This window comes from Alosa sapidissima, chromosome 5, assembly GCF_018492685.1.
Source record: "Alosa sapidissima isolate fAloSap1 chromosome 5, fAloSap1.pri, whole genome shotgun sequence".
NCBI classification, from domain to species: Eukaryota; Metazoa; Chordata; class Actinopteri; order Clupeiformes; family Clupeidae; genus Alosa; species Alosa sapidissima.
In genome coordinates, this window is record NC_055961.1 from 37,714,231 (window position 1) to 37,739,610 (window position 25,380).

At 39.5% G+C, this 25,380-nt stretch overlaps 1 protein-coding gene across 6 annotated transcripts in view; it reads left to right on the forward strand.

The window, feature by feature from the left end:
* The first annotated feature begins 667 nt into the window (after positions 1 to 667).
* LOC121708557 (glutamate receptor 4-like) overlaps positions 668 to 25,380 on the forward strand; it is a 169,391-nt gene continuing 144,678 nt past the window's right edge. For all 6 annotated transcript variants that reach the window (XR_006031699.1, XM_042091293.1, XM_042091297.1 and 3 more), the window contains exons 1-2: positions 668 to 898; positions 1,445 to 1,603. Coding sequence is in view for 5 of the 6 variants with exons in the window: in XM_042091293.1 (XP_041947227.1) it covers positions 811 to 898; positions 1,445 to 1,603 (247 nt within the window). In the remaining variant the exon portion in view is untranslated. The remainder of the gene's footprint in view (positions 899 to 1,444; positions 1,604 to 25,380) is intronic.

Sequence of the window (25,380 nt, forward strand, 5' to 3'; positions counted from 1 at the left end):
TTCCATGACAAAAACAAAAATTGAGATTTTCAATAAAATAGAATAAAAGATAACAGAACAGTTGTGTGTTTATTCCTCTTTATACTGATATGGTTAATTTTAAATAAACACAATATATAGTGAAATATTTATTGATAAATACTGAAAATATCAAACCATGCTGGAATATGAACTAAAGAAAATGTCTGAAATATATAGATGATGTGATCAGCATTGTCATCAAGGGTCATGTGATCACGCTTCTTAGTGTAATGTATTTAAATATATTTAATTATATGCAGAAAATACAAAAAAATGGCAAATATTGAATATTTACTCATATTTTGAAATATATTGAAAATATGACATATTGAAATATAACATATATTAAATACATGGAAATATACTGTATTTATTTAACATAGATGTGCTTATACTGGAATATGTTCAAGCTGCATATGGATATGGTATTTTTCTCTATGGGCTGTTACAGTACAGGCCTAACTTCCATATCATTGGACAGATAACTGCTAGCGGCAAGCTTTATTCAGTCAAAGCAGTTGAATGAATTGGATTGTGGAATCGACTCCAAAAGGCCATGCTAAAACTGAGAATCGATTCCTTTTTAAAAGTCGACTCATTTCCCATCTCTGCATGCGGTCTACCGCTGGGCAGAGTGGAACGAAGGCTCATGGCATTGCGGGGGGAAATCCATAGGGAACAAAATATCAAGGATGTACTGCTAATTTATAGGCTAGTATTAATTTTTTCCTCCATTTCCCCCCAATTGCCATTTTCCTCAATGTATCTTCATAGTTTTTATTAATCAAAATGAGGATTTCCTTCAACCATTTTTTAGTTATATTTTCTGGCATTTGCGGAATTACGATGGGCCCTTTCCCAAGCAGCGTTCAGATTGGTAAGTAGCCTAGTAAGCTACGAATCAAAGACGAAATAGCCTTGCTAATAAATTGTGAAGGTGCGCGTTCTGTGCGATCGTTTTCATGTAGGCTACGTTTAGGGTAGGCTGCTTAAAGTGTCACACTGGGTACTGACAGGAATGCTTTGCCTAGCAAAGTGGTAACGTCTTTAAAGTTTACCGCTGATGTTTGTAGGCTTATTGATAAAAACTGAAAATCCTTCAGATTTTGCTTTTACTATTCGGAAAGTGGGCAACATTATTCCAACGTAATTGAGCAAATCTCCACAAGTTAAACGGTTTGCGGTCGTTTATAGGCATCTCACATTCCTCTGCAACCGTCCATCGACTATTTTGTTCAGGCCCGTTTCATTCGACTATTTTTGTCATTCCCTCGACTGTCAGGCCTAACTGCCGATTGCGTTTTACAATGCATTTATTTTCATTTTATCGGAATTTTTCGAATATGTTTGCAGGCATATGTGTTAACGTTTTAGTTAATTTCACATGTGTCATATGTGTAACCCTCCTCCTCTCCCTCTGCAGGCGGGCTGTTCATCAGAAACACCGATCAGGAATACACTGCTTTCCGTTTAGCTATTTTCCTGCATAACACCAGCCCTAACGCATCTGAGGCTCCTTTTAATCTCGTGCCTCACGTTGACAACATTGAGACAGCCAACAGCTTCGCCGTAACCAATGCCTGTAAGTAAAACTTGAGTGTTTGTCACAGCATGAGATGTCGAACAAGTTGTCTTGTTGGGTTTGGTAATTGTGTGACGTGTGTACATGTCAGCATATTGATAAAATTCGCTTTACACTGGCAGGCAAAACACACACACGCACGCGCACACACACACACACATACGCGCGCTCGCCTGTTCAGATAGCTTAATATTATTTTAATGTAAATGAATGGTTCAAGTGTTTGGACAGGTAGTTGTATTTATCTTGCATATTTCCACGTTGTGAAGTTGAAAATCTGATAGTGATTCACTGCATCATCACGGAACATCCCCTTTGTCCTGTGCTGATGTCTGTGTGGCTTGAGACCTGAGGCTTTTTAGTGACACAGATTCAGTCACATTGTCATAGGCTAGCACTTTTAGCTGTAAAATACTGCAGTGCCTTTACATGCAGGACTATGTGTGCAAGCAGGATACATTGTGCAAAGACATGTAATGCTTTTTTCATAGCCTACTTCATTCACTGCTACCTGTGAAACATGACAATCTGTATGCATACTGTAAAATAACAACTTCTCGTTTGCTAATGAGATTTTAAAGTGTTATTATGCCTACAGATTTTGAACAGATTTTATAACAGCTTTACCTGGATTTAATTTATAGGTCTACTGAGGACAAATATAATAAATGTGTTTTGAAATTCATTGTATGCTACTTTAAATGAGCACATTGGGTCATAATTTGATAGTTGGACAATGTGGGCTCTAACAAGGATAAATCACATAAAATTAATGTGGTCTGACTACCACCATGCACGAAGCCTTGGCATCTTCAAGGGCGGTCCAACATCTTCTTTGGGTGTCTGATCAAAAGAGTTCTGAGCAAAGTGCACCTAGATCTTTGGTGTAAACATCTGCCTCAGAAGTATGTAATCTCATCTAATCTCTGTGCTCTTTCACAGAATAACATTGTTCACGCCAATTTAAATTGACTGATTATTTAACTAAACACAATGTTGTTAAATGGCTATGCATTAAATGCAACTATGCTAAACAGACAGTGTGCAAAAAAAGTGAGCCACAAAAGTAAAATGTTGTTGTGTATTTTACAAGACATGACTTACATACAGTTCCTGCTGAACGCTTGGTTGTAACCATTCTGAAATAGCCTAATGTCAGTGTATTTAGGCTTGTGGCAATACAAATGAAGACATGAGATACATTTCACCATACAAATGTGTTTTAAGGTTAATTTTATACCCCAATAGAATTGTACAACAATGCTCCAGATTCCTGGGAATTCCAAGAGAAAAGGTCAATTTGAGAAACAATGCAAATAACCAAGAATAACTAAAAAGCTAATGAAAAGTGTCAATTGTAAGTTTCTTTCAGTTTAAAGATTAGAAATAGCTCTTTCAAATGATATATGATCCATTAAGAATTATATATATTCATGTTTTCTATAGGGCAAAATTTTTTTTCTTGGGTTCCGGTTTCCGACCGACCCTGTCAATTTATGTGCGACCCAAATTTATTTTATGAGCTTGGGGAAGAAATAACACTAAATACATTAAATAAATCCACAAATAAAAGGCAAACTATAATTACATTAATTACCCCTTGCGTTATGTATAGGGAGTAGCCTATGCACAGCTGTTCACGAAGACGATTGTTTTCGTCACTTACCAAGGCACTCGCAATTTTGACCAATCATCGTAGTTTCACCGTGAAATTTCACCTACCACAACAGTCCCTCGCGCAGAATATTGAGCACACTTACTTCTGAACTTTCTGCATATGACACCAAAGACTGCCCTAACGTGTTCGCTCCTCTACAGTTTTGATGAATAAATAGAAGGCTAACGTTAATGATCTGCTTACTTGCATCTGTCAACCTGGTGTTGCTAACCTACCTAGGCTATGAAAGTAAGTTAATTAAGGCCTACTTGGTTTACTGACATTTGAGTAGGCTATGCAACCCATTGGCAAACGTTTACCTGGATATGTCCTTTTAGCTTATGTCATGTTTGCTAGCTTGTGGGCTTAGTTTGAGTAGTGCTATCAAAATCATAGAAATGAATACAATTGCAAGACATTTACCTCTTCTATGATCCAAGAATGATTTCATTCGAGTTGTTTTTTTTTAACATTTATTTTAACTAATGACATAGAAGACATTCCCAATTGCATCCACATATCGTAATGCACTATGCAAAAAGTGATTTACACTCGTAGCTGAACACAGTGAGATGCAAGCCTTCCAATCCACTCAGAAATGTAATTAGGCTACTCTCACGTCCTTAAAGGGGCAGGCAGTCAATTAGACGTACACCACCAATGTAATGACATTAAACAGAAGTGTAGTCAAATAGTTTAAATCAATATGAAATTACTAGATACTTACTTGGCTATTAGTAATTATGCAGGCCACAGACTATGAATTATTAAAAAGATATGAACTTAATATGAATTACAAAATATATGAATGTATTGAAACATATGACATGATGCCATCTCTTTAGGTGGACAGTTCTACGAAAGGTTATACTGCTTTGTGAATTACCTCAGTCAAAGCATTTTCACAAATAAAGTAGGCCTACTTTGATTTTCTGTAGTCCTTACTGTTTACCTTTGATTATCCTTTTTTAATAAGCATTAAGATTATCAGTGTGATTTTGGTCTTACTAACCTTAATTGCCCTAAATTAAAAATAAAAAAAAAATACTATATCTATTTTTGCAATTTTCACTTCCTCCCGCAATTTCTCCACAAGAAACAGCTAAAAACACCGCAACTTCCATCCAGGCATTTTAGGTCGTAACAGTCTCAAAAAACCTCGTGAAATCCTGGAGGGACTGATTTTCTACCTATCCCTTACTGCCACTGGGGGGGGAAAAAGAAGAAGAAAAAATTCCCTACCGACCCATGGCCTCAACTGACAACCAACAGGAACCAAACCTTTTTTTTTATGCCTAGACAGCCATATAGGCCTAGTCACTCACTCAAAGTCTTTCACTGACAAAAAGTTATAAATATGGTTCACATGGGTCTGTATTAGAAGCTGGGAAACGAGATACTATATGAGTACTGATTTCATTGAAATAGACTGGCATATCTTGCACTTACAGTATTTGGGTTTTAGCTAGGCTACTGTTGGCCCGCACAGCTCAAGAATGATGAGGATATGAACTAACGTTAGGGGAGAAGCACAGCACATGGAACCGTGACTCGTTTGACTAGGATGCCACCAAGAACAGGGACTGATAAACCTGACATCGATTTACGTTTTTTTATATGCACATCATGTTATATAATTTATCTGAACTTGGATCAGATAGATAGATTGATAGATAGATACTTTATTGATCCCCAGGGGAAATTCAAGGTCTCAGCAGCATACATACAAGACAAACACATTCTTTAACAGCAGAAGAGTAATTAAAGTATATAATATAAAAACACAACTAAGCAGTAAGGACAGTAGAAGATAAAGAATATGCTAAATATACTAAAATACAAATTATACTAACACTTAATACAATATATAAAAATATACTAAAATACAAATAACAAAATTACAAATTATACTAACACTTAATCTAAATCAATTCTAAAAACAGTATCCACATAGTGGTGATTAATAAATCAGAGGCGCTTGCAATGACTGAGGCAGGGACTGAGCCTGTGATTCTCTGTGCATAGTAAGGTATGGTAAGGTGCTCTAAGGTGCTCTGTGTGAATGAGTGTCATGGTGGTAGTGCAATGGTGATAGTGGTCATGGTGATAGTGCAAATGAGTAAGTCAACAGTGCAACAATGCAGAAATAAAGTAAAGGAAAGTCTATATATCTATATATTTAACTATTTAAGAAAATGTAGTGTGGCCACAGTTCGGCTGTGGCATAGAGGGGGGGGGGTTATGCATATGTGCTAATGTGCTAATATAGCACGCAAACAGTGAGGCATAAAGACAGTGGTACAAGTGGCTAGTGGACAGGCAGTACCAAACATGGAGGGGATGAAGAGGCAGACAGACGAAGAAGCAGAGAAGTCTATCTCTCCTCTTCCCTTAAGTGAGGCATTGAACAGTTCAATGGCCCTGGGGATGAACAGTTCAATGGCCCTTTCTCAGTCTGTCAGTTGTGCAAGGCAGTGAGCGAAGTCTCCAGCTGATCAGGCTCTTCTGTTTAACAATAGTGCTGTGGAGTGGGTGACACTCATTGTCCAAGATGTTGATCAGTCTGTTCAGGGTCCTTTTGTCAGATAGTGAAGTGATACACTCCAGTTCAGCTCCCACTACAGAGCCAGCTTTCCTTACCAGCCTGTCAATTCGCCCCACATCCTTCTTCCTTGTGCTTCCACCCCAGCATACTACTGCATAGAAGAGGACGCTGGCAACAACAGACTGGTAGAACATCCTGAGGAGCTTACTGCACACATTGAAGGACCACAGCCTCCTCAGGAAGTACAGCCTGCTCTGCCCTTTCTTGTAGAGTGCATCAGTGTTGGCTGACCAGTCCAGTTTATTGTCCAGGTGGAGACCCAGATACTTGTAGGTGCTAACCACCTCCACATTGACCAATGTGAACTGGTAGCAGAGTGGGCTTAGACCTGCGGAAATCCACCACCATCTCCTTGGTCTTTGAAGTGTTACAATCAATACGTCTCAATACGTCAATACGGATCAATACGTCTCCTTAGAATTATAAGGTTCTATCTGACATTTTTGTCAAAATTGAGTTATTGACATATTTTTCTGACATATTGACATATTCTGTGACACCTTAAGAAGATGAGGTGAGGTGTTTCTTGTAGTTGTACGCATATTTGGACAATATATCTAAAGAGGTTTGTTCCGCTTATCAGTATAACTCTATGGAATTCAAAGACTTTGAAGCTCAATATCTCAGAACCGCTCAGAATGTAGATAGAACCCTATAATTCTAAGGGGACGAATTGATGATAAACCTGTTGCACACGTTCACTAACCACTAACCTATTCTGGGCTAACATTGTGAGTCTCAGACTAATGCTACCTCAGTGAAGGTAGCAAATTAGCAGGCTATTTTTTTGTAATCACAAATGAGATTACGAGACATTAATTAGCCTACTTGTATCAAATACATTTTCCTGACATCCATAAGCAGAAAACACATTGGTGGTTCTCACTTTGGTTATTAGTCAACATAAAAACTCATTGAGATAGAACAGATGGGCAATTCCGCGCAAAACGGTCACATTCATCCATAATGCCATGCCATGGTATTTAGTTGGCGTTATGGATGTGACAGTTTTGTGTGGAATTGCCCAGATACATAAGTAGTAGTTTGCAACAACTATCTGTAACGTTAAGTGGGATATCGATAATGTTAATGTTAATGATAATTAGGCTATGACCCATCACTGAAGTATGTCTATATTTTGCTGGTGCTAGCTAAACTCAAACTGACTTTCACAGTGACAGCCATACAAAGATGCCAGAGAGAGGCAGCTAAGTTAAACGTCCCACATACTCGACGTACCCGACCAGTAGCGCGACAATGTGATGTCACAGAAGCGCCGTAACCATTTATACTCGCGCGTGGTGGACGCGACACTAGTTGCAATATTCTCCTGAACAGAGGTGTCGCTGTTGTGAAAAGACTAACGCTAACTACGTTACACAGCAGAAGAAGCTGCAGTAAGAAACACTAGTAGCTACCATGGTAGCTACCTAGCTAGCCTCTGTGATGGTACTTCAGACTTTTGTTGCTACTATTCACAACTACCATCATCATTATCATCTAGTTTCCAAGGTCACACAGAGGTACAGGTAGATAGATAGATAGATAGATAGATAGATGGATATATAGATAGATACTTTAGTCATCCCGAGGGAAATTTTAATAATTTAAACAGTTTAGTTAGCTGGCTAGCTAGCTAGCAGCTGGCTGAGTTTGTGTAATTTCCTGAAGTGGAAAGAGATTTTGTTCAGGCCTTAATAGATATCCCTTGTTTGAAAATAAATCGTTTCTATTCTTTCCTCTTAATTCCATGTGTTGCAATTCTCACTGGTAACTTTGTTAACTTATCCAGCAAACTATTAAACATTCACGACTGTAACAAAACACTGCAACTCTTGCTTGCCCTCGAACTAGTCCATCTTCCTGTTTCCGCCTTGTCTGCCTCGTCTGAAAAAAAATGAGTGGTGCGCTACCTCGCGCTACCTGGCTTCAATCCTGGCACGCCAGCAAGATCTATGTCATTTTGACGTCACGTTGTCGCGCTACCGGTCAGGTGCGTCGAGTATGTAGAAGCCCTTAGTCATGACAAACAGGAGGATGCTAACCTTAAATATATTACACTTTCCTATTTTTATTTTGTCATTTTCTTACATCAATATGATCGTCACTGACATCACCGTAGTTCTATTAGATTGCAATATAATCCCTAAACACTAGATGGGAGAAGATCTTACACATTGGACCTTTAAACGTGATGCTAGCAGGCGAGAAGCTAATGGTCCAATCCGATCCAATGATCTATGCTAGGCTGGAACTAAAAGTGGTATCGCCAGACTCAGAGAACGGCTGGATGAACTGGAGAAAGGTAAAATTCAATTGTTTAACTCAAGGGGAGGTGGAAAATGAATGCAATTCCCCAAATGGTGGAATATCCCTTAAACGTTCGTTTTTAACACAACTTAACGCAACTATGATATCAAGTAGCTGACTGATGGGGAGACTGCTAGCAAGCTATCCTCCCTAGCTGATGTTAGAAAACACAGATAATCCTAAACAAAGCGTTCTCCCCTGCACAGAAAAAAATTGATGTATTTTACTAATTGAATGTGAAACAAATTATGTGAACTGGTGCAGTGCCCGTTCAAACATGTTATCCCTGTAGCCCAATTACATGCCTGCAGGTAGGCCTGCTTTAAAAAATAGGATGATATGGAAAAACATAATTCCAGGAAAGCATTCAATAATGAATACAGATATTACAATAATATAATAAATGTGAAGTGAGCAGAATTTAAGCATGGCTGCATGTGACATTTTTTACAAATCAAAATGACATAATCCTAAAAGCTGTTTTGAGTCAAGGCTATATGCTTAGCCTATTGAATAACTTGATAATAGAGAAAACAAACCATTTTGTGAAATGATGCATCATCAAATGAAATTTGCAACAGTGCGACTCAAAAACAGTCTCTGGTGGCCTATAAGTGACATCACACTCTGTCTGCCACTCGTTGCTTGTCGCTGGTTATGCTTTGCATGTGTGGCATTCAGACACATACCAAACGTGTATACCAAACCATACCAAAGACACGACGCTTGGTTCATCAACTGACTCTGCCTACACTATTTGAACGAATTGTCTGCGCCTGCGATAACTACATATTGCTTAAACTTCAGAATTTGTACAGTTTACCTTTTATATCCTCCATGACTGTTTCATTAGGCTACAAACGTATCAAAGATGTATTTTGTCCCATTCCATGAGGGGAATATACCGGAAGTTTGTAGTTTTTAGTGTTGACATAACACGTCCGGGTTCCAAAAAAAGTCTATGAAAAAAAAAAACAATAGCGAAACATGCGGGCTGTTTCTCAAAGAAGGATCTATAACATGACTAGGGATCGACCGATATGTTTTTTTCAGGGCCGATACCGATATGTAAAACCGATATGTCAGTTGTCAAAAAGGAGGGTAGATAGTAAAGGCGATATGCTGCAAAAAAATCATTCAAAAGCATTTAATTATGCCAACTTTCCTTTCTTCTTTTGATACACAATTGTCTATCAACTTGCATCACAAGTGTAAATCCTGTGTATGATGTTAATCCAAGAGCTGAGTGATAGCAATTATTTTCATAGACTAGGCCTACACAATGGGCTTGTTCACAAAGAGGATGCTTTGCCATCGTGTGTGTGAGTGCATGAGAGAGGGAGAGGGAGAAGAAGAGGTGCATGCGTGATGGCAAGTGTTACGGTTGAATAGTTTAACAAAACAGTTTTAAAATAGTTCTTAGGCTATTTAAGCATGCAATTTGTATCCATATGTAGGTTTTAAGCTACACTTTTGTGAGCCTAAAAGGCACGTTAATAGCCAGCTCAGGACGCGATTTACTTAAGGTCAGATTAAATTACGGCTAGCCATGGGTGCCTGTAGCGTGGTCCTTTCCGTTTCAAAAAGGAGCAATTAGACTTTTTGACGTTCGCGATCGCATAATTTAGGACTTGTCTACTATGTAGGCCTAAGGGATACTTCAGTGTAGATGATTGTGATTCATTGCAACTTCAGCAATGTAAGGTACCTTCCTTAGGCTACCTTCGAAAAATAGCTCCGTACAGCTGAAGCCCAGTCAGTCTACCTCAGTGAGAATCCTAAACTTTCTCTGTGTTCAGTCTTTGATCCTGATTGGCTGTATTTGTGCTAACTAACAAATCAGACGGTGTAGTGGGCGGGACAATGCTCTCGAACACAGAGTAGCAAATGCAGGGAGTGAGAGACGCTTTACAGACAAAGTAGCACGTTTCATTCTTTATCCATTTCAATATCGGCTTATCGGTGGAAAATTACGATACCAATTACGATACCAATTATTATAAAAATGCTAAATATCGGCCCTAATAATCGGCCCGGCCAATAATTGGTCGACCCCTAAACATGACCCATAACAAAATGTTGCTACCGTTTATCATTCAACATTTTGTTATTCTGAACTCGAGGCTGCTCGGCCTGTGGCTGTTTTTCAACAATAAAAAAGTGGACTGATTGGCTTACCAGTAGGGCTAGGCCTATCAGGCAATTATTACCACGGCTTGTATTTGGGGACCGGCCTTTAGGCTATTTGTCCGAATCGACGATGCCCCCGGCTATTATCCGAGGCCCAGCTATAAATAGAATCCGGTATGGCCATAGCATCTGCTGAGTATTCAGAGTATAACCTTGAACATGGGGCTGGGATAAACGATTATTTTTTAAACGATTAATCTAGCGATTATTTTTTCGATGCATCGATTCATCTAACGATTCATTTTTTCAGTCCGATTCGATTTTGATTCGATTCGATTATCGATTATCTCCCCATTAATTCACTAATAGCAACTTATACATGTTTATTTACATATCTGAATGAAAAAACATGAATTCTTTAACATTGCAATATATGTTTATTGCTCTTAAGATTCCAAAATAAAAGACTATACAAGTGCAAAGTAATGCATTCTTAGTCAGAGGTAGCATTCAATAAAGTTCAGTAGTGTAGGCCTATGTCTAATTGAGTGCCTGTCATTTTAAGACGTTCGTGTGGGAATCCTTGCAATTAACATTAACACAGTTAAAAGGCTGCTGATGTGTGGATGCAATTCATAACGTAGTTAGTTCAAATAACGGTTCGTACTTCTCCTTTGGACAAGCACTTTTGAGTCTTGGAAAACACTTTTTCATTTACATCGAGATTTTGCAAACATTCATAGTCAATAAAATGAGCCCTGCATGAATAACGAATACAAGCAGCTGCAAGAAAGCATGCTAAGCTTGACATCCAAACAGTATTCTAACGTTAGCTCTGAGATACTGCTTGATTGCATACTGTAACTTAACTTAGTTTAGTCTCCTCAATGTACTATGTTGCAGAGTTTACTTTAACTTTAATGCAGCAGTTTTGAACAAGCGCAGCATGGTCACGATGCTAAGCGGATTTAATAGCAATTTAGCCCACTGTGTTCTATGCAGTGCTTCTATGATGTGCAAACTGTTACACGGGAAGCATATAGGCTAGGCCTACTGTACGCAAAACGCTTGCTATCTGTCTGCCAGAGTTTATTTTCATTCAGCTTTGTGCAAGAAAGTCACATTTTCTCAGTCTCGCCTGTTTTCTTGCATAGCCTATATGCACCAAGTGCAACTTCTAACATTACACAAATCACTCTGAATTATCCACTAGGCTACGGTATATACAAAATGCCTACGTGTAGTTAGAACTATAGCCTGTTGTTTGAAAATGTTCAGTTAGGCCTATGTCTTTCTTAAACAATAACCTGTGCTCACCATGCTCATGGGTTTATTCATCTCTTTTTTTACCCTTGTTCTGACTTAAGCCTACACATAAATTGATTATTGTGACTTCATTTGAGCATAGAAAGAGTCTACAAATGACACCCCTCTAAATATCATGCCAGAAAAGCTCCATCAGCGCTGGCGCTCGTGTGGCATGCATGGTTGATGCGCGCAAAGATTTGACCTGACCATGCACAGCATTTCAGAATGTTATTTCAAGACAGTTTGTTTACCTGGAAAAGTCGGAATACTAGGCTAATGTCTTTTGCCGGGATGAAGAACTACTCTAGTCAGCACAGAGCAGAACAAGGAGGTGGCCTATGTGTTATATAAACTCTTATTGGCCCTAACCACCAGACTGACCGGCTGTGCGCAATTTACAGCGAATTGGGCAGCCCATTAATTCATTGACAGCACGTCAGTCCTTATGCTACTGTCACTTAATGTCACAATGTAGGCAAACATTCATGCATGGAAATAAACGGGCTATGGTAGGCTACAGTATATGGGCGATTGATTAGACTAGAGCAGGCCTATGTGCAAATCGGAATAGTTGTCAATTTAGCCTACACTATGAAGTGTTAACAAAGATAAAACATCCAGAAACAGATTTTGTATCAACTCTGTGCTCATGATATGGGAATGAGGGGAATAGTCGGCGCAGCAGTATAGTATAAGTATATATACTCTTTGATCCTGTGAGGGAAAGCAGGCTGCATTGTCTCAATGGTTTCGCTCACACAGGCTCAGCCGAAACATGCGTCGCCCTCTCCCGACCCATCAGTTTGCACGTTGTATTGGCAATCTGGTAGTTAGGGAAAGGACCAAGCAAACAGCTTCGAAAATCTCACAAACACACTATGCCTGGAAATGTTCAGTGTTGTAAAGTACTAGAAAGTAATACTTGAGTAAAAGTACAAGTATCGTACTAGAAAAAGACTTTGGTAAAGGTGAAAGTTACCTTTTACAATATTACTTAAGTAAAAGTCTTAAAGTATCTGATATATACTGTACTTAAGTATCAAAAGTAATTTTCTGATATTTAACATACTTAAGTATTTGAAGTAATACTAAAAAAATGTTTTTTTTTAGTTTTTTTTTAATGCAAGCGGTTAGAACTTTTATTGTGAACTGTATATATATATATATATATATATATATATATATATATATATATATATATATATATATATATATATATACTTTCTTATAGTAAAGCATAAAGCATATTCAGGTTTCTCATATCTTCTTAATCTCACTCATCAAATCAAAATCACATTCTTTTCTAGGACTTTTCAGACACAATTATCTTAAGTTCAAAGAACAAACAGCATATTTTTAGAGCTGACATCAAAGAAAAAAACAGAAACAGAAATTTTGTAAAAATGAAAATTTCTTTTTTTAAAAAATGACCTGCTGGTAGGGAGAATATTTTGGTCATGTGGTATAAGCATTTCTAGGGCTTACTCCCCAGGGGCCTCATGTACAAAGACTTGCGTGGATTTCATACTAAAACATTGCGTACGTGCAAACCTGAAAAGTAGCGTCCGCACAAAAAAATCCTGATATATGAAACTGTGCGTACGCAGCATTCCACGTAGCTTTTCTTTGTACATCCCAATTAACGTAAAATTAAGCGCACATGCACGAGCATTACACTCCACCCTCTCTCCTCCCTCAATCACACTCATTTTAATATGCTAACTAGAAGGACATTCGAGAGCGCAGACCTCCGCGAAGACAAAATTACCTATCCCGCAATATTAATATCAAATATAGCCGCAAGCGGCAATGGCGGGCCCGAGCACCTGCGGGCCGCAACCCCATGACATTTCGGAACCCAACAAAGCACCGATGTGGTGCACTTCTGAAATGTACATATTTGATGTGTGTGCTAATCTGATGCATCTGATGGTGATATCCAACAGACGTGGAAAAAACACATTCCTTATCTTGCCAATTGGTGGCGCTATGTATCATCATGATATCTAATTTTGTGTAAAATTTCAGATAAATCAGTCAAAGCATTGAACATTTTTGGCACATTTCCTGCTTGGCCAGATGGTGGCGCTATGCTAGGCATGTGAATTACACATGTGAATATCATCACAATAATGATATCCAATATTTTGTAAAGTTTCAGATCAATCAATAAAGGCATTGCCAATTTCTGCCACATGTTCCTGCTTGGCCAGGTGGTGGCGCTATGCCAGGCAGGCTCATTGGGTGTCTAGATATCATCATAATCATAATATCTATTAACCTGAGAACAGTGATGGGCAGTAACGCGTTAGAAGTAACGCGTTACTGTAATCCAATTACTTTTTTCAAGTAACGAGTAAAGTAAGGGATTACAATTGCAAAAACAGTAATTAGATTACTTTTACTTTCCTGCAAGCAGCCTGCGTTACTGCGTTACTAACCCGTGATTTTGCCATAGACAGTAAAAGAATTTGGGATTTTGCCATATGGATTTTGTGAGACTAACTCGTGACAATGATGTAGGCTATAGCTGCATATATAGATGTAAACAACAGACATAAGTGTGCAAGACATGGTGTGCAGGAGAGAGCGTGAACATGGAGCATTTAATTAATTGCAGTTCAGACATTAAGAAAAAAACATTAACACTGTACACTCTTCGTGGGAAGAAAAATGTTGTCTACAGCGAAAAATTCCACCTCAAATCTGAGCAAGCACCTAGCAAGCCAGCACAGGAATGTGAATCTCATTGAGACACCCCCAGATCCCGACATGACGGCTGCAGCAACAGGTGAAAATAGAGGACGTCGCGGGTTCCCTGTAGCCTACTGGCCCGTTGTAACAGGAGCCAGGGCATTATAATATTCTGGCTGCATTTGTAATGGGGCTGGTGAGTGTTGAAGTCTTCAATAATTCGTTTCCCTTAAACCAGCGTTTCTCTACTGGGTTGCGGAGACATGCCAGGTAGGGCGCGAAAAACAGGAGTTTTTTTAATTTATTTTTTTATCTGTAGCCTAGGCCCAGGTAGCACCCGATGCGCAATGGACGCACTGTGTTATTCATAGGGAAGCGCTCGTGTCAAGGCAGCGTGAACGCATGTTTGAATCTGCAAGCACGTTCACTAATGAACATTTCTTGAAGCTGGCCTATCTTAGCGATATATTTGGAAAGCTCAATGAGTTAAATCTCCAGTTACAAGGCAAAGACAAGCACCTACCTCACCTAGCAGATAAGATTACTGCATTCACCAAAAAACTTGAGGTATGGGACAGACGCCTCGATCGCAACAGTATGCCTTTGAGAATCTGAGTGAAATTGCTGAAACGTCTGCTTCGGGAGCCACTCTTGTGATCCCATGTATTAAACAGGCCTACATCACATCCCTGCAAAGTTTATTTCAAAAATATTTCCCAACCAGCAGTGCTCAGTATGACTGGATTATGGATCCATTTAATGCAGCATGTTGGTATTTCATTGAATATATTGTACAATGCTGTAAAATATTGGCCTATGCTTCCTAATATGTTGCTGGAAAACAGAAATATGTGTGTTTAATTTACAATGGCACATTATGTATTTATTTATTATTATATCTGCAGCACCAGCTGATTTTAGCTCTGCTGAAGAGGATATATTTAGAACTTGTCATTATTTCAATACATTTGACAATTTTAAGCTTGACCTACCACTTTCTTAGAGCGATGAGGGACTGGTGGGGCTCGAAAAGGCCCCCTTGATCAAAGTGGGGAATGAAAGAAAAAGTTTGAGAACCACTGCCTTAAACTAAGCATTTACATGAAGCACAGTAGCCTATGCCGATTGAAACACATTCCACTCAGATAGGTGCTACCAGGCTCATATAGGCTATCACTTTTAATTGCAAACAGAAAATGTCTAGCTAGCTGTTTATACCAACTTAATATCATGACTATTGCTAATATAGTGCCAAATGTGGAGTTTGTGGACTAGCCATAGGCTTATATTTGAATGGAGCTGATCATTATGAGAGTTGTGTAGATGCTCTTAAAGTGACAGCGCACCATTTATAAATGAGTTAAACTGCATCAAATTAGTAGTATTTCTTAAGAAATATTTTAAACTAACAGTTCTGCTTTGGGCACCAAAATAGCCAGCAGCGGCACTGCACACATACAGTTCAAACACATACTCTTCAGCCTAAATGTGGCATGCAACAGCATTTTCTGTTTTGGTAAATGCATTACTCCTCTCTGCACTGCAACTGTTAAAAGATGTAAATGTTAATAGAGACTTTGGTTTTAATATTTTTTTTTTGCTGTATTTTATTTACATCTATTCGAATGAAGGAGTATACACAACAAAAAGTTAAGATTGAAACGAATAAAAAAGCGTATTCAGGTTGTGTATAGCTAGTGTGTTTTTGTAAAGTAACTAAGTAAAGTAATCAGTAAAGTAACTAGATTACTTTCTTGGATAAGTAATCAGTAATCAGTAACTAATTACTTTTTCCAAGTAACTTGACCAACACTGCCTGAGAAGTTTCAGACCATTCATTCAAAGCATAGAACATTTCTGGCACATTTCCTGCTTGGCCAGATGGTGGCGCTATGCTAGGCCTGTGAATTACGAATGTGAATATCATCACAATAATGATATCCGATATTTTATAAAGTTTCAGATCAATCACTTAAGGCATTGTCCATTTCTGGCACATTTCCTGCTTGGCCAGGTGGTGGCGCTATGTCAGGCAGGCCCATTGGGTGTCTGGATATCATCATAATCATGATATCTATTAACCTGAGAAGTTTCAGACCATTCATTCAATGCACTGTGATTTATGACACATTTCCTGTTTTTGTGGTGAGATATTAAAATCATATCAAATATATAACTTATCAAAAATCCCTTCACAATCAGCGACATCTTGGCATAATATTTGCCAAATTTCAAATGAATCTGACAAACCGTCTAGGAGGAGTATGTTCAAATTGATCATATGACATCAGTATAATTGTCATTCTTTCTGTTGCCAGTTGGTGGCGCTATGCCAAACATGCATTATGGGCCTGTGAATATTATCATTGACATGGTCTTCAATGACTTCAAGCCATGCATGGTGAATTATGACACATTTATTGTTTATGTGGAAGGGTATTAAAATTAATAATTTCGTCAAATTACAACATATCAAAAAAAAGCTTCACAATTTATAATCAGGAACATCTCGGCGTTATGTATACCAACTTTGACATGAATCGGATCAACCGTCTAGGAGGAGTACGTTAAAATTGACCATGTCCACAACGCACAAAATCTCAATTACCTCACTTCCTGTGGGCGTGGCTAATGGCATGTTAATACAAAAGTTGTTTGTTTTTGGGAGTTACATACACCCACCAAATTTGGTGTGTGTATCTAAAACTATATGCTAACCACAAGTCACAGTGACATAAGGGGGCGCTACGGAGTTCCTAAGCAACGCCCGGTGCCAAGCTTTTATCCCTGTCTATTCACTGTATCACTTGATGTGTGTGCCACATCAATTTCATGCGTTTTCACCCATGGGAAGCACCTCTTTTGGCATTATGATTCAACACATATTTCATCACATATTAGTCTGCACAAAATCCCAAATACCTCACTTCCTGTTGGGCGTGGCTAATTCATTGTACATACGAAAGTTGTTCATCTTGGGGAGATACATACACCTACCAAATTTGGTGTTTGTAGCTGAAAGTATATGCCCACCACGGGATCTGTCATCTAAGGGGGCGTAAGGGGGCGCTAGCGAGTCTATGGGCCATACCTGGGGCCAAGCTTTTTTACCTAGCTGCTTTGTGTGACACCTGATGTGTGTGCCAAATTTCAAGACTTTTCGATTATGTTAACCACCTCTAAATATTTGCCAACCACGGGATCAGTCACCTAAGGGGGCGCTAGCGAGTCCCTGGGCCACGCCCGGGGTCAAGCTCTTGTACCTAACTGCGATGCGTGACACCTGACATGTGTGCCAAGAGTTTTCGACCATGTTAACCACTTCAAAAACAGGAAAGCAAAAAAGTAGAATAACAATAATACTGAATAATAATAATAATCCTTACAAAAACAATAGGGCCTTGCGCCCTTCGGTGCTCGGGCCCTAATGAAAACTCTTCTGTGGATCCATTCATACTCAAACCTGTTCCAAAGTTTAATAATTGAAATCATCGAATTAATAAAAAAGCTTATTTCTAGTGAATGCGAGGTAGAAGTGCTTATCTGACGAAATGGCAAGAATCACGTCTTTATCATCTGTAATTAATAACTAAAAATAGTAGTGGCAGAGCGTGGCAGTGACTAGGCTATAGGAGACCGTGGCAGAATTATTGGTCAGTCTGCAAGTAGGTGACAGGGTTCGCATAACTGGGTTTGAATGCATTTGGACCATTACAACATTTATTAAAAAAACATTAAATCAATCGTGTCCAAGTACCTAGCATCGTGCACCCGAATGGAATAAACTAAGTTGATCCAGGCCACCACGCCACAACATTACGATTTCTTGATCATATCATATTCCTATATTTGCACACAAATGCTTACTTGAGGAAAGTCAAAGTAGCCTTGCAGTTAATCACACTAAGGGAAATAGCTTATATTTGCGCTTGTTAGTCAGCCTATCTATTCACATGCATCCTGTCCCATATGTATTTCTTTTAAAATGAAAACTATCAAAGATATGAAGGGAAAACACTCTGCAAATATTAAGGCATGGGCAAATGCGTGAAGCCGACCCCATTTATCGCAGGTTTTGTTGAATGCTCTTCAAAATCTGAAATGTTTGATAAGCCAGTCATCAACAATCGTGTAACCAAATATCGGCACTGTGTAGGCTATACTGTAGGTTTCACATTCCCTTTTAATTCTTATCCTCTTATAAGTCTACAGTTGTCATTATAGATAGGTTGTTGCATAACTTAGTAGAATTTGCGCATGTTGCATGTCCATTTATATAGAAACATAGGCCTACTTTCAAAGTGTTATCATTTTGAATAACCCACATTTCACAATATACTGTGCAAATAAAGGCCTAGACTTGCGATCAATGTTGTTGCGCTGCATTGCCTCTAAGTGTCGCCAACTGACGATACACATTGGAAATGTGCGTACGCCAGACATGAAGTTTGCGTGGAGGACCGCACATTCTCACGTTCAAGTCAGTCTTCGTACGTCCGGAGGTGAGCGTGAGAAGTGGCGTACGCAGCATTTTTGTCCGTACGCAAGCTTTGTAAATGAGGCCCCAGGTCACCATCTCACACACACACACTAAAGGCTTCTACATACCTGACGCACCCGACCGGTAGCGCGACAATGTGATGTCAAAATGACGTAGATCTCTCTGGCGCGCCAGGGTTTTGGCCGTGTAGCGCGAGGTAGCGCACCACTCATTTTTTTTCAGACGAGCGCGACAAGGCGGAAACAGGAAGATGGACTAGTTCGAGGGCAAGCGAGTTGCAGTGTTTTGTTACAGTCGTGAATTTTTAATAGTTTGCTGGATAAGTTAACAAAGTTACCAGTGAGAGTTGCAACACATGGAATTAAGAGGAAAGAATAGAAACGATTTATTTTCAAACAAAGGATATCTATTAAGGCCTGAACAAAATCTCTTTCCACTTCAGGAAATTACACAAACTCAGCCAGCTGCTAGCTAGCTAGCTAGCTAACTAAACTGTTTAAATTATTAAAATTTCCCTCGGGATGACTAAAGTACCTATCTATATATCCATCTATATCTATCTATCTATCTATCTACCTGTGCACACACCTTGGAAACTACATGATAATGATGATGGTAGTTGTGAATAGTAGCAACCAAAGTCTGAAGTACCATCACAGAGGCTAGCTACTGGTGTTTCTTACTGCAGCTTCTTCTGCTGTGTAAGTAGTTAATGTTAGTCTTTTCACAACAGCGACACCTCTGTTCAGGAGAATATTGCAACTAGTGTTGCGACCACCACGCGCGAGTATAAATGGTTACGGCGCTTCTGTGACGTCACATTGTCGCGCTACTGGTCGGGTGCGTCGAGTACAGTGGGCATCGCTTTCAAATGACCACTTCATTCGCGCATTACGCGGTGTGAAGCTGCGAGCTTTAGTACCACTTTCAGCCACTGTGCGTCGCTCTGCCACTGTACATCGCTCTGCCTGCCGTCCCTTACATAATTGTTGCCGAGAGTAATCCCAGCCTACGAATTCAATAACAAAATAAATCATGCATAATTAAACATTACCTCGATTTAGGCTACTTGGGTATGGCTTAAGGCTTGACTACACGAAAATCGAAATCGAAATTTGCTGTCTACATTATTGTCAGTGTTGGGGTTAACGCAACTACGCAAATCAAAACAGTGGTGTGATAATTGAGCCAGTAGAGAAATAACTGTTCAGAATTAATCTGTAGCCTTGGGTAGGCTTCTGCAGAAAACAATGTTGTTGCCGATTTAATACTATCTGGCGACGTTTTTAACAGGCTACGCAATAGAGGCTTAGACAACTATGACCCACGTTTTGGTTTCGTAAATTAATTTGCCCTACTTCTTGACTGCAATGTAGTCAATTGACTGCTTGACATGTCATTTTTATTTTTCTGTACGATAAACAATTACATCTGCTTTATGCCGCAGAATTACATTCATATTTGGCTGACTGCAGACGCGCCACTTCCCTCCCCATATTCCAATATTAAGATAGTATAAAGTGCTTTTTGTATAGGCTACTATCATAAAAAAAAAATAGTTAAAACGAATAGCTATTTGCAATTTGACAAAACACTGGTCCTCATTTTGCGAATGCGAGGATGATATGAGCCTGTTGCATTTAGTTAGATGTCCGAGTCACACATAATGTTTGAAAACCACTGGCTCGTAATCACAATAATTTAACACACGACAGTTGGATAACCTACTTCATCATGTCCCCATGCCTACATTTTTGTGAGTAGCATAGAGATCGTTAAAAACAATAAAGTACGGCTCTCCGTTTGGGACATCGAAAACTTTTTTTAATTTTTAATAGACTACCGTCGAAGATGCTGACTTGCAAAAGCCTCGGGATAACACGTTATCTCCACTATCATCAGTCATGCCCCTTGATCAAAGTGGGGAATGAAATACAAGTTTGATAACCACTGGCTTAACAAGTTACCTGCAGTCCAGAACACAGAATCTATTGCAATATTCTGATGATCGGCGATGATATCGGCAAATGTTTGTTTTCCAAAGTAAGAATTTCACTTCACCATGCACCTTCCTACCTGGTATCATTACAAACATTTTTCTGTGTCCTAAAACTGGCATATTTTATGGCATTGTGTCATGTAAGTTCGTTGCAAAATCTAGAGAAATGTGTGAGGTGGTCAGCGGGGGACAATTGAGACACACATTGGATTGTGTTATTACTTGAACATTCCACACTATCCACAGCTGTGGTAGGCCTATCAGGGGCAGGAGGATTACTGTCAGCGCAGGCTTTATATAAAATTCTTCAACAGAAGGCCTCGAATGTTGTCTTGTTTGTGGAGCGCTTTGCTTCGCTTCTGTAATTTCGGCTTCATTGAAAATGAGGGCTTCCCTCAATGACCCTCCGAGAATAAATAAAGGTTGAATGAATGAATGAATGCAGGCTTGCCCAAAATAAAGGCATGTGGTTTGCGCAGCCTACAGTATATAACAGACCCGCCAGAATGTGCGTTATGATGCTTTTTTACGAGCAAGATATTTTTGGTACCCTACGCACACTGCATGTTCTTAAATAACAATGATCATCAGTAATATTCGACCATTAATTTGGGTAAATGGGCAAGCGTGACCACCTTGATTGGCTGATTGGCTGATGATTGTAACGCGGGCATGATTCCAAACACCTCCCTTACGATGATGAGTGACAGGTCTCAGAATGCGTGCGCTACACAAGGACGGAAGATGATGAATAACTGGGGCCGTAGGCTATTCACAAAGGCTTTTATCTTACTACTAGGAGTAGGCTACTCCTAAATCGCACTCAAAGATTTTAGATTGGAGTTTTCTCTTAAAAGTTATTGACAAAGCCTTTCAGACAACTCCTAAACTAGGAGTGAGTCTTCGTGGCTATGGATGACGTCATTACTCATGCACGAGCTTGACTGAAGTGACCACCTTGATTGGCTGACGATTGTAACGCGGGAATTCCAAACACCTCTCTTCCGATGATGACTGACAGTTGACAGGTCGGAGAATGCGTGCGCTACACAAGTAGTGTGAAGGACGGAAGATGATTAATAACTGAATAAAAAGGCCTAGCCTAAAGGAATAAAGAGTAAGGCAAAACAAATAGCCTAGTAGCCTAATGAAACATAGGCCTATGGATTGATGCAGTAGCCTACCTTTGCAGCATTATTAAATTAATCTGTCACTATATCCCTAGGCTACGTTTGCAAAGAGGAGAACATTTTAATTTGATTCACAATGAAACGTTACATTTAATTTCCATGTTAACAATGAGTAGTTTGTGTTGTTGTTGGTGGCGTTATTGCATCCCTTTTATGAATGCAAAATTGTTCCCTCGCAATTGGAAGCTCCTGTTGCGCATAGGCTATTTCAAAACATCGCAACGTAAAATGCCACAAAAAAGCTGTTTATGAATAGGTCTTAGTGAGTTAGGAGTCCTCTCGACTTAAGCTGTCCCAGACTTAGGTGCTACTTTTAGGTCTAAAATGCTTCGTGAATTACTTTTTGTGAAAAAATTAGGAGTCCTAAAGTTAGGAGTGACACGCCCATTATTTTTAGGAGTTGCTCCTAAATTCGCCAGTTAGGAGCTACTTTTAGCCTTAAAATTCTTTGTGAATATGGCCCCTGAATAAAAAGGCCTAGCCTAAATGAATCAAGGCAAAACAAATAGCCTAGTAGCCCAATGAAACATACGGATTGATGTAGTATCTTGTAACATTATTAAATTATTCTGTTACTATGCCTACGTTTGCAAAAGAGAACATTTTAATTTGATTCACAATAATGTTACATTTAATTTACATGTTGACAATGATTAGCCTAGTTTTGGTTGTTGTTGGCGGCGTTATTGCATGTTAGTTATGCCTACAATGCAAAATTGCTTCCTCGCGATTGGAAGCTCCTGTAGCTGCATAGGATTTCAAAACCGCAGGTTTGTGAATAGGTCTGTGAGTAAGGAGTCCTCTTGACTTCTTTTAAGCTGTCAGAGGTGGGAAGGTGGGATTTTTTGGGGGAAGGGCCGGATTAACTGGGCACAATTGTCTGATGGCCCCCCTTCCCCCCAGCCAACGTGAATCGGGTGGTTAGTTAATAGGCCTATATCGTGAAGATTTTTCCTGCCATCTAAGGCACGAGCGCATCTGTGAGGCCAAGCCTCACCAAGTAGCTCGTTTGTTTACAACTAACATTCCATTTAATTAAACTGCTTTATAGGCTATGCCGAAATAGTTTTCAACATTTTGAATATTAGTGTCGGGTGAATTGAAATGTTCTCAAAGTAGCCTTATGGCTGAAAGCTGCTTGGGACACCCCCCCGTCAAGCAATATAACCATACAAACGCGCTAAGGAGTAATTTTGGCTTTGTCAGAACTGAAGAGCTGTGGACGGCACGGCACGGTATGCCCAATGAAAATAAATTAACGCAACGCAACACAACACAACACAGACCCCGCTTCTCTCGCGTCAGTCACTGACATGAACGAAACACAGAACCCGCTTCTCTCACGGCAGTCACTGACAGTAACCTAGAATAAATGCATGGGGAAAAACGCTTCCCCATGACAAAGACATCGTAAAACACTGAAAGTTAATATTTTGTCACTAGCAACATTCATCTGTCCTTTGTCAAATGTATTATGTTCCAAGTACCCTATGCGTAATTCTGCTTCATAAAGTTGAACAAATACATTTGCTTATTTCACAGAAAAATATAAATAGCCAGTCTACAGTGCAGAGTTGGTACGTTATGGTAGTCCAACTTGCAGTGAACATACAAAGAGGGGAAATGATTTCTCTTGCAGCTGAGTAGCCTCAGGTGCGCACGTAGACATAAGGCCGAACATGCAAGCGCCAATGAATCGTGCTCTCACGGCAATCGCGCCGTTAAACTTAAATAGGTTAACATCACTCTAAGTTCGCCTTCAAGCAAGGAAAACGATGATTTGAAGACATCTGTTTCGTTGGAAGGGCAAGGGGTAGCAACAGGGCAACACAGAGACAGGCCCGATGGCAGGGCTGTTATGAGAGTATTAAAATATAGGATATTCTTCGGGAAAACATTAAAACGGCAAGACAGCGGGGAAAGTTAAAATACGTGATAAACACGGAAAAAGTTGGCATGCATTGTTTCGGTCCCCGTGCACAGGGATTATTTGTCATACTATTAATCACATATGATTATTTGTGAAATTGTGCAAACAGGCGCAACACATTTGAAAAGGAAGGACTGGTAGCATGCAAGCTCACGGGAAAGATTGATTTAAGAATGTTATCACAAAGTGTGTGGTTGTGGCGCGGGCGGAAGACAATTGGCAGGGGAGGGTCATGTCTTTTTTTAACAATTCTGTCGGAGGGTCATTGAACAATTTCTAGCAGGCAAGAGAGGGTCATGCAACTTCCAACTGAAGCACTCAAAATTCCTCCGGTGGCCCCTTCAATAAATAACGATCAGTCCCTAGATTGCTGCTGGGCTATATGTCTTGGTTCTGTTAACAACTTATTGTCAAACACATAGCCTATCTCGCGGTTGCATCCATTACAAACAAACATGCAATGTGAACGTCTGGGATTGGGGAGAGCACTAAATGCTCTACTGAATAAGCACGAAGTCAAACCTTTAAATGAAAAACACTCTTTAATAATCCAAAAAAATAAACCGCTAATGAAGTAAACTTGTGACCATCAAAAATCGTTTATCGCTCGTAACTCCGTGATACCAGGACGTAACAGGAAGGCATTTGGCTGAGCAACAGAGGTTAATATGCTCCATGTTTTGTCCAAATGATGACTGTCTATCATCGTTGCACTCGGAGAAAACCGGAATGTTTCATTCGTCCCGGTTTCAATCGTCCCGGTTGTACCTACTCAAAACGCAGATAGAACCTTATTATTCTAAGGTAGCGAAATAGCGTTCAGCATGATTCATGCCCAATTAATTCCCCCTGTTAAAGTGTTCGCCTTTGTAGTTTGGTTTCGTGATAGCCTATGATAAACGGCTTATGGCCAAATATGAGAAAACGTTAAAATACAGTAGGCGATAAACCCGGAAAAAGTTGACAGTGATTTTTTCATAATCACTTTGGAGGGTCATAGAAAAATGTATTGCTGGCGAGGGAGGGTCACGTCTTTTTGGACTAATGCTCCCCAAACTCCTCCGGTAGCCCCTTAAATAAATAACGAACAGTCCCTAATGAAGTAAACTTGTGACCATCAAAAATCGTTTATCGCTCGTAACTCCGTGATACCAGGACGTAACAGGAAGGCATTTGGCTGAGCAACGGAGGTTAATATGCTCCATGTTTTGTCCAAATGATGACTGTCTATCATCGTTGCACTCGGAGAAAACCGGAATGTTTCATTCGTCCCGGTTTCAATCGTCCCGGTTGTACCTACTCAAAACGCAGATAGAACCTTATTATTCTAAGGTAGCGAAATAGCGTTCAGCATGATTCATGCCCAATTAATTCCCCCTGTTAAAGTGTTCGCCTTTGTAGTTTGGTTTCGTGATAGCCTATGATAAACGGCTTATGGCCAAATATGAGAAAA